General features: G+C 39.0%; 1 protein-coding gene across 1 annotated transcript; it reads left to right on the top strand.

Annotated features, from left to right (window-relative positions):
- Window positions 1-1,058: 1,058 nt before the first annotated feature.
- Window positions 1,059-9,028, top strand: ndufs7 (NADH:ubiquinone oxidoreductase core subunit S7). Its single transcript, XM_079844857.1, has 8 exons — window positions 1,059-1,106; window positions 1,698-1,734; window positions 2,231-2,299; window positions 2,394-2,511; window positions 6,467-6,646; window positions 7,840-7,886; window positions 7,976-8,064; window positions 8,803-9,028. Exons 1-8 carry the CDS (start codon window positions 1,091-1,093, stop codon window positions 8,898-8,900), a joined length of 654 nt encoding a protein of 217 aa, XP_079700983.1. The 5' UTR covers window positions 1,059-1,090; the 3' UTR covers window positions 8,901-9,028.
- The last annotated feature ends 1,593 nt before the right edge of the window (window positions 9,029-10,621 follow it).

The following is a 10,621-nucleotide window of genomic DNA, read 5'->3' as shown; positions in this document are numbered from 1 at the left end:
CCTGGATGCCATTAATTAAAGCTGCTGTCCGTAACTTTTTTTTGTGTTCAAGATTATATAAAAATGTACAACATGAATCCATTTTCCAAACCGTGTTTTTGTCTTACGCTGAATCATTATGGTACGCTTATAAAACGTGTTTAAATCGGGACTATTTCACACCAGAGGAGCACAGTCCCTGCGTGACTCGCCATAGACATAAACACAGAGAAGTAGATCCGGCTGCAATGTTCTTCCGCGAGACGCATGAAGTAATGTTTATTAACCGCTAGAGCGCAAAAAGGACATTCAATGTTATTTCAATGAGAACCTCATGAAGGATAGATATCAGTGTCTTACATAAATTATGTGTTAACTCTAAAATATTATTGTTTTTAAAGGGGTAGTTCAACCTTAAATGTGTATTACTCACCCTAATGTCATTCCAAGCCGTTCTTTCTGTGTAACATAATCATTTGAGTGTGTTTATTTTATTTGATTTTTACTTACTTTAATGCATCCTAGCTCAAATTGGATTGATAATGCATTGAAGTGCAAACTAAAGCTCCTAACAAACACATAACACTGATAAAGGATCAATTCTCAAACCTCTAAGAACATTAATGAGCAGTTTAAAAGTCTTTTTATGCCTCAATAAACTAAATAGATTGTTTGATTTTTAATAGTTTCCATCTGCAAATACCCAAGGATCACTTTAATCACATACAGAAACTGATTATGAGACTCAGATTACTAATAGCCATAATTCCTCTCAGACGATGAACCTGTCATTTACTAATCACTGACTGACGGTAAAATTCTTAAATTGAAAGCTTTCAGCTCTTCAAACAACACAATAAGACAATACACACATAGCCTGCCTGTTGTGTTTTTATTGCAATATTTGTTATGTTTGGCCGATAATGGTTGACCACTATTTTATATTACATGCTCATTTAGTGTATAATTTACATAATAACGTTTAAAAAGTGTAAATAATGTGTACTAATGTCCAGTTTTGTGGTTTATTCGTTGTGTTTTGGTTAAAATAAGAGTTCGCTTGAGACACGACGGAAGTCGGGTCGCTACCGGAAGTGGATGGTATGCTAAGATGGCGGCGCTGATGGGTGAGTGATCGAGCTGGTCCTGGGGGATTTTAAGCCTCTGTGTAGCCTAGCATTGCTGTTACTGCATCATATATAGATCGAGAGCATTAGGGGTAAATAAACTACAGTGTGTCTTCAGTTGGTAAGCGAGGTATTCCGTGTTATGGAGGACTTTACTCGCTGACCTTGTTACTCAACACGACTCCATACGAGATACACACACACACACCTCACATGATTTACAGATCATAGTTGAGCAAAGATATGATATTACTTATGGTGTAAATGTCATTTGGACAGACATTGTGCGGCGATTTAACATCACTGTCACAGAGGCGATACTTATAAACCGCGTAAGGTTCAAGTAACGTTACCTAATTATTATGTAACCACTTAATGGACAGTGTTTTAGCCGCAGTATTTTTATTCAATTGTTTGTTCGTGTTGATTTTATTGTTTTATTTGTTTACTTCTGCTTGTGTGTGGGAGTTTATGCCGTTTTCTTGAGATTGAAACATTACTACATGTGTGTATATATAATTTTTGTTGAACCACTGAGCTGGAGATAATATCAAATAATGCGATTTAACGTTAAGTAACGTTGTATTTCAGTTCCCCGCCTTCCCGCCCTTTGCTCCTTTAATCTGAGGTAAGTTTTGATTTCTTAAATGCTGTCTGTTAGAAGTGTTCATGATTGCTCTACTTTAAATGGTATCTTTGATTTGGAAGAAGGTAAAGATTATAATTAAAATGATGGTTTGACAGATGTTCATCAGATCTACATTAAAGCTGCAGTTCGTAACTTTTAACGGTTAATATACATTACCTCACGCGTCTCGCGGAAGAACATTGCAACCGGATCTACTTCTCTCTGTTTATGTCTATGGCGAGTCACGCAGGGACTGTGCTCCTCCGCAGCGGTTCCGGTGTGAAATAGTCCAAATATAAACACTTATTATAAGAGTACCATAATGATTCAGCGTAAGACAAAAACACGATTTGGAAAATGTATTCATGTTGTACATTCTCATTATATAATTTGTCAATCTAAGGCACAAAAAAACGTTACGGACAGCAGCTTGTATGCATGGCATATGTCTTTATGTGTTGTAATTTCTTTTTTCTTGATGTTGTTTTTAATGTAGGGCCATTTCATCGTTCTCTGCTCATAAAAGGGTTCCTCTGACAGACAGGAAGGATGAGAACTCCTCGAGGTGTGAGATGAATGTTGTAGTTGTGTGCGTTATGAAATGACTATTACATTGAGTAGTTATTATTATTATTAACGGAGCACATCCGTCTTTCCAGTCTGGTCCCGTTCAGAGAGAGAAGCACCGCTCTGGCCCCAAAGCCGGCTTCAGCGCTCAGCGGTAAAGGAGAATACGTCATCACCAAGCTGGACGATCTGGTCAACTGGGCGCGCAGGGTACGCAACTCTACACACGTGTGAATGTCCTGTGTATTTGATCATGATTGGGTCACCAGTAGGGATGCACCGATCCACATTTTTTCACTTCCGATCCGATCCCGATACCTGAATTTGGATATCGGCCCATACCGATACTATTCCGAAACCAGAGCTGTGTTTGCTTTAATATTATTATTATCATTATTGTTGATTTTATATGATGCTGACATAAACTCCACTCTACAGGCAAGTGTGATATGAACATAAGTGACCCAAATTATCACGGTTATCAATTTATATTTGAAAATCAACAAACAAAAAATAAATCAAGACGCTCTAAGAACTTTTTTAAGCTAGATTCTGTGGGATTTCCTTCCTTATAATGGCTGTCGTCAATGGCAACGCATAATGCATAAATCTCTAATATTATATCTGTAAATATATTCTCAAGCAATATTCTCATCTCACATTTAAATCTAGCATATTTTGTGTAAGAGCCCATACAGTATTCTATTGAAATAAAGCATATATTTTCATATGATTTGACAGTTTATTTGATTAAATATCAAAAATCCAAAAGGTGTGCATCATACCTAACACCTAGATGAACACTTTACAGTCAGTTTTATGACTAAGTCATTCTCTTCAAATGCCATTTAAGTTAGAAACGTGTATAGCCTACCAATGTTGTATGTAACTTTAGATTCGCGAACGTCAAGCCAACCCAATGCCAGTCATATCAGATGCGCTGTGGTTCTGCTGTGTTTGTTTGAAACTATTTTCGGTGCTGAAATATAACAAAAACTGTCAATCACTGTATGATGAATGAACGTCCATCGCACGTTTATCTCTGCTTTGAGTGCAGATTTCAGCGAGAGTGAGAGCCGCGCGCGCTCTGAACAAAACTACGCTAATCTGAACGCCTCTGATTATTATATTCATAAACTCAATATAAACACGTGTGATTGGTTATAATGCGCAACGTGATTATAACAGATGGCTTTTGAGAAGACTTCATTAAGTTAATTTAGAAAAATGTTTGAAGCATTTTTATGTTTGTTAAATTAAAGTTTTTGCTTTTTAAAGTGACGACCAATCGGCTGACAGTGAGTTAACCCAACGCTTTAGCCTCTCAAATCAACACTTGACTTGTCTTGCTTATAAAATCCATATAAACACTTAAAGCGTGGTTTAAACGTTTAGCCTACTATCACCACCATCACAGTAAAAAGGCATTTTTGACAAGATGAGGCAGGCAGATCGCAACGAAACTGCTACACAAATCTAAACCAAAAAAAAAAAAATGCAGGTTGTCTTGCCTTACACCTCTCCGCGAAATTAATATAAATCCGATCTTCAATTCCTGTGCTGTATGCACATTTAACGGAATTCATGTCAACGATATGAGCATTTTATTCATCAGCTCATTTCAACATCAGAGACGCATTATGAGAACGAGCGACTTAAACACGGGAAGAGCCTTTAGTCTCATTAGTTTTAATGAAGATGATTGTGTTTTTGAGCATCTAAGACTTCGCTTATTTTCAGTGTCACTTGCGGCCGTTTGCGTGTTGGCTTGCTTTACTCATTAGTGGTGATGCGTGTTGCATATGCCGTCCTCTAAACACTGTTAGCCGTATTGACAGTCGCGATATCATGGTCTCATGTTGTTTCCACCAGCGCAGCACATCTCATTGGTTCTTTTAATTATTGAATGTCTAAAATATAAAATGAAGGAGAAGCCTAAAAAGGCCCGAAGCCCGGCCCGCGTTTGACGTATGACGGGAAAATGATTTGTGTAGTTCTGCCACTGGGGGACGCTAGTGTTGTTTTTTTCAGGATTCTTTGATTAAATATAAATTTCCAAAAAACAGCATTTATTAGGGGCTGAGCACTGAAGGTGCGGAGGCTCCTATTGAAACCGTTAGATTATTCCGCCATTGGAGTCTATGGCAGCCCATAGAACCGTTTGCGGGAAAGTTATGAAATTTGGCACACAGATAGAGGACTGGCCCAACGTCAACCACACCAATTTTGGAGTCTCTAAAACAATCCCTCTAGCGCCACCACCTGTCCAAAGTTTCACTCATGTTTATGCTAATAACCTTTGAACCCTAAGGGATAGAGATAAAATCGTAATTTTCATTCATGAAAATTTCCCCGCCATTTTGAATTTTCCGAAAAACCTACTTTTGCGAACTCCTCCGAGGCCGTTGCTCTGATTTCCGCGAAAATTTATCATCATCAGACCGTGCAGACAAAAAGGAAAAATAAATAGTTTTCGATAAACACGAACACATTTTATGTAGCTGTTACGAAAATGCTCTTAAGGCTATATCTCCGCAACACTTTATCGTATTTTATCCGAACTTGGTACACGTCATCACAAGCATGACCTGAGGCAACATGCAGCGTTTCGGCACAGCGCCACCTACTGGTCTGGATTTATGAAAAATTGCTATTTTTACTTATAACTTCTGAACCGTTTGTCCAAAAATCATAATCTCGTTAGATTCAGGACGGCATGCCGAGTCGACTGATATCCAATTTAACCATGTCAGCCATTTTAGCTGCCGGCCATTTTGAATTATGTGCTAAAATGCTGTATTTTATGAACTCATGAACGGATTGTCATGAAACTCGGTTTGGGTCATCAGCTCGATGCCCTGAAGGAGCCTGAGAAGTTTCGAAACAGCGCCACCTAGTGGATTTTTTTTCAAGCGCTTATAACTTTGGGTGTGATTGACTTATTTTCATGGGAGTAACTTTTTTTGTCTCCTGAATCGTTGCTGAGTCCAACGATACCAGACTCGCCAGGTTTCGGCGTATGATTTGTGTAGCATTATAATTTAGCGCTTATAAAATGTTAGCTGATATCTTCAAAACCGCTAGTCCGGTCGAGACGAAACCAGCGTCAGAAGTTCAGAAACACAGGTCGATAGCTAAACGCTAATGCTCAAATGTCAAAATATTGATAGTAAGGGGGAGTAAAATCCAATCAAAGTCAAGTGTCAGTCATTTTTTATGTGTTTTTTCACATAAATATTTATAACTCAAAAACGAAATGAGATATTTTCACCAAAATTGACACATGTATGTGCTCACATAAAAATATGGTAGGATTGTGCCTCTTGGTGGCGCTATAATAGAACAAAACATGACATCGGCTCTATACAACTCAATGTTTTAATGTGGGGTTTAACATTTTTGCTTCAAATGTCTTCACTCATTTCTTCAGTTGGTCTGCTGCTAGCTTCCTTGTTTGCTTCTGTTGCGCTTGGCCCCGTTAATGGCTGCTTGTTTGACATTGATATCTTAGTGTTAAAGCTGCACTATGTAAGATTTCTGCAGTTAAATATCCAAACACCTCTAGGCCAGTGTTATATATTGTGTTCAGAGCACTTACAATATCCCAAATGTTTCCAGCTATTTGTAAATGGTGAGATGTTGTTTTAGGTGTGAGGGCGTGGCCTGTGGATGACATCATATCCGCGTTAGTTTGCGGTTTTATTCCATAGTAGCGGCGAGAGAACACTCAGAGTAACGCCATCCCATCATCAACACACTCAGATGTGTGTAATATGAGCTGCGTTACCTCACACTCATGAGCGGAAGTGGCGACTGTGGCTTCATAATAAAAGTCCTGCCGCTCGCGAGGCGTGTGTTGCGTTCATCTTATGAACAATCGCTCCAGCGGTTCCTCAGCTCCACAACACTCGTCCTGCTCCGCTTCACTACAGTAACGCTAATAATCACATCATCAACATGAGTTCTGAAGACCACATGACCCGAGATTCTGCGCTCAAACATGACGTCATCAAACCACGCCTTGGTTTTGAACAGGCGACCTCTAGTGGACGGAAAACTTACATACTGCACCTTTAATTAAAGTATTACGAACCCCAATAAAGCAGATGCGATGTTCTCTTTCTAAACTCTCTGTCATTGAGTTGGATCTGTGTGTGTGTTGTAGAGCTCCTTGTGGCCGATGACCTTTGGCCTGGCGTGTTGTGCGGTGGAGATGATGCATATGGCCGCTCCGCGATATGACATGGACCGGTTCGGTGTGGTGTTCAGAGCCAGCCCCAGGCAGGCCGACGTCATGATCGTTGCAGGAACTCTGACCAATAAAATGGCCCCTGCGTTGCGGAAGGTATTAACACCAAATCTCCTTTAACCCTCTGGGGCTCTTCAGTCTTCTCTGACCGGAACATCTTCTGTTTTGAAATGTTAAAAATCACAGCTTCATCAGAATGATATGAAACTTGGTGACTTTTCTAGCATTAGGAATGTACACACACAAACAAAATTGGGGTCATGATTCGAGCATGCTGATTGGTCGTAAAAAAAAAAGTACGGTTCATTGTCTTCGGTCATAGGAAATGAATGGGAAATTCTCTGAATATTTGTGTGTACAATCTACAAATCGGCCACAATGCTGAAAAAAAGTACACAGCAGTGACACTCTAAAACATCAAGAGTGTGATATTGACACACTCACACACACACACCTATGAAAAACTGAACCTATGAACCACATTTTGAATATGTTAAAAATCACAGCTTCATCAGAATGATCTGAAACTTGGGGACTTTTCTAGCATCAGGGATGTAAACACACACACAAATTGGGGTCATGATTCGAGCATGCTGATTGGACGTAAAAAAAACTCCCACTTCTGCTCTTCGGTCAAAAATGACCAACCATAGGAAATGAATGGGAAATCTGCAAACACACAAATTCACAGAAAAAAATCTATATTTCTAACAACAACAAAAAATATCTAAAACTTAATAATAAATAGTCTTTGAGATTTTTTTAAATATATATATTCAAATCTACCAAAATAAAATCATTAAATGTGTTCAAAAGAGCCCAAAGCCTCTCCATAGAGACCTCTAGTGGTCACACACATGCTTGCAGGATTTCTGAAATTATTCCAAAAGAGAACATTTTTTTGAAGGCAGATTAGCCCCTCTTTTGGAATTATTTCCTAGTCTCTATTTTAACCTGAAATACTGCAATGATTAAAAAACAAAACAAAATAAATATTTAAAAAAAAGTGTTGTATAATTTTCAATGGCAAAAATAGGCCATAATTATTGCATAAATATTACAACATACCATCAAATCATCTTAAAATACAAAATTAAAAAGAAAAAAATATTATTGAAGAGAAATAAATGGCATTGGTTTTACTGGAGTGGAGGAAGTTTCGGTCACCAATGACGGGGAAGACGACCAATGAAACCCCTAAACCAAGAGCAGCAGAGGGTTAATAAATGATATTGCCTATATTGATGATATTTTGCTACTGTAACTCCTGCATGTGCTGCTGACGACAGGTGTATGATCAGATGCCGGAGCCCAGATACGTCATTTCCATGGGAAGGTAAAATCAGCGCTCTCTCATAAATCAGCTGAGCAGATGTAGTTGTTGTTTTTATTAATTAAAGCTGATTTGTTTGTTTGTTTTGTTAGCTGTGCTAACGGTGGAGGCTACTATCACTACTCTTATTCTGTGGTCCGCGGCTGTGACCGCATCGTTCCAGTGGACATCTACGTACCAGGTGCGCTTCATTTAGAGGAACGTTTGAGCTGATCTCCGGGTCACTGTTAGCATAGCTTAGCATAGATCATTGAATCTGATTAGACCGTTAGCATCTCGCTCAAAAATGACCAAAGACTTTCCACATTTCTGTTTAAAACTCGACTCTTCTGTAGTTCCATCGTGTGCTAAGACCGACGCAAAATGAGAAGTTGTGATGTTCTAGGCCGATATGGCAGGAACTATACTCTCATTCCTGCGTAATAATCAAGAGCTGTGAGCCGCCCCATGAGTCCAGCGGCGCAATGATATCACACAGGCTAACTTCCGTCAACATAACCAACATGACGAGCGGCTCACACAGAGAATGCTGGGACTATTTTCAGCCGCTGTGTAATATCACTGCGCCGCTGCACTCATGGGGCGGCTCACAGCTCTTGATTATTGTGCTAAGCTAGGCTAGCTGGAGCCATTTACCTCCAGTCTTTGTGCTAAGCTAGGCTAACATAAATAATAATAATAATACATTATATTTCCCTCGTCAGAAGAGTTTACAATTTAAGAACATCACACGAAGCAGAGTCCATCTTTTCACATTCAGAAACAACCCCAAGCCCTTTAAAATTCTGAAAGATCATCCTGTAATGTCCTCATACTGTGTGTGTGTGTGTGTGTGTGTGTGTGTGTGTGTGTGTGTGTGTGTGTGTGTGTGTGTGTGTGTGTGTGTGTGTGTGTGTGTGTGTGTGTGTGTGTCCTGCAGGTTGTCCTCCCACCGCAGAGGCTCTGCTTTATGGAACGCTGCAGTTACAGAAGAAGATCAAGCGAGAAAAGAAACTGAGAATTTGGTATCGCAAGTGATGTGTGTGTGTGTGTGTGTGTGTGTGTGTGAGATGTTTATTTAATGTTGAAGGCTGACGTCTCAGGAGCTGCTCTGGTTCGAGTGAAGCTCCTCCTCTTTGTAGCTCAATAAAAGACTTCCTGCTCGACTTCTGTTTGGTGCTCTTAATGAGATGCTAAACCACTTTATTTTAGTGTGTTTGTGACATGTCGTTACTGCCCTATGGTCAGAATCTGAGTCTGATTATGGGCTGTTTCTCTGCACTCAATTGGACAGACCTACAGCCAATCAGAGCACTGGAGTGAGTGATGCGTGTTGAGCGACACAAGTTCGGCTGGCATCCACTTATTAACTTCATCTTTGGTCTAAAATGAGTTATTGATATTTAATAAGCACACCTGAGCTCCTGGTTTAGCCACTGATGATCTGGTTGAGGTGTGTTTAATGGGGTTTGAGCTGAACTCTGTGGCCCTCCAGGACTGAGTTTGGAGATCCGCATGAGATCATAATCTACTTCCTTTAGCTAGCAGCGTATAGCATCAACAGACCAAACGCCTCCATATAAAGAACTATCGTAAACAGGTTCCCACTCGTCCTGGGAAATAGAGGAAATGTCCTGGAAAATCTTGTGGTTGTCTGGGAAAATTCTTTAAAAAAAAGTTATTTCTTTAGCCGAGTATAACGAGTTTATCGCTGGCCCAAACGATTAGCGCTAGCTGCAGAAAGCACATGTTCAGGATTGCGGAGTTTGATGTGTGTGAGTAGTATTTGAATAATGATGTTTAATAGCTAACACTATTAACGGCTCAAATGTATGCAGTGAATATTAACTCGTAAGCTGCATACCAATCACATCATTTTGATATAAAGTCGCATTTGTGTTTTATAAAGTCAGAATTGCGTGATTATAAACTCGCAAGTCTTTTCTTCACAATTGACTTTTTTGCGCAGTTGCGAGTTTATATCTTGCACTTCTGACTTCTTTTCTCAGAATTGTGAGATCTAAACTGCAATTGCAAGTTAAAAAGTCCAATTCTGAGGAAAAAAGAATTGCAACAATTTTTCGCGTTTATATCACAAATATGTAAACTCGCAATTGCGAGAAAGTCAGAATAGCGAGATAAGTCCCAATTACCTTTTCTTTCTATTCTGTGGCGTAAACAAGCTTCCATAGTCATAATGTATGATTAAGAGCTCATGTTGAAAAATGCTGGATTGTTCAGTAATGGCAATAAACTGGACGGCTTTTAAAGACAATATTTGGCATGATCCTTGTCTTTTATTCCCGCCGTAGTAAAATTGAAAATGTACTGGAAAGTGTTTGCTGAAAAAGAGCGGGAACGCTGGTAAATCATCCAGAACAATAAATTATGCATAATTACCATAGACTGTAAATAATATGGGCGTAATCAGTGTTGGGGAAAGTTACTTTGAAAAGTAATTAATTACAATATTGCGGTACTCCCTTAAAAAGTAACTAATTGAGTTACTTAGTTACTTTTTAAGAAAAGTAAAGCATTACGTTACTTTTGCGTTACTTTTTCTCACCTGGGCTGGTTTTAGTGTTGTTTTTGACTTTGTGATATATATATATTTAACACTTCAGTACAAATACAGTAACTATTTTAATGTTATAATAGTGATTTGATGATCTATAAAAATTCCTTAAAACAAAAGAGAAAAAGGCCAATGATAAGTGTTCCTCTTCCTCCATCTACTGGTTATAGTGGTCATTTCGTTT

This window comes from Gobio gobio (genome assembly GCF_949357685.1).
Source record: "Gobio gobio genome assembly, chromosome: 19".
Lineage (NCBI taxonomy): Eukaryota > Metazoa > Chordata > Actinopteri > Cypriniformes > Gobionidae > Gobio > Gobio gobio.
The sequence above is the reverse complement of the archived record's forward strand: the minus strand, read 5'-3'. Positions and strand labels throughout refer to the sequence as shown.

Bases quoted from the DNA above. Each gene is read 5' to 3' on its own strand.
- ndufs7 (XM_079844857.1), top strand. The intron at 2,300-2,393 runs GTGTGAGATGAA...CCGTCTTTCCAG, and splicing joins AAGGATGAGAACTCCTCGAG to TCTGGTCCCGTTCAGAGAGA. The intron at 6,647-7,839 runs GTATTAACACCA...TGCTGACGACAG, and splicing joins TGGCCCCTGCGTTGCGGAAG to GTGTATGATCAGATGCCGGA.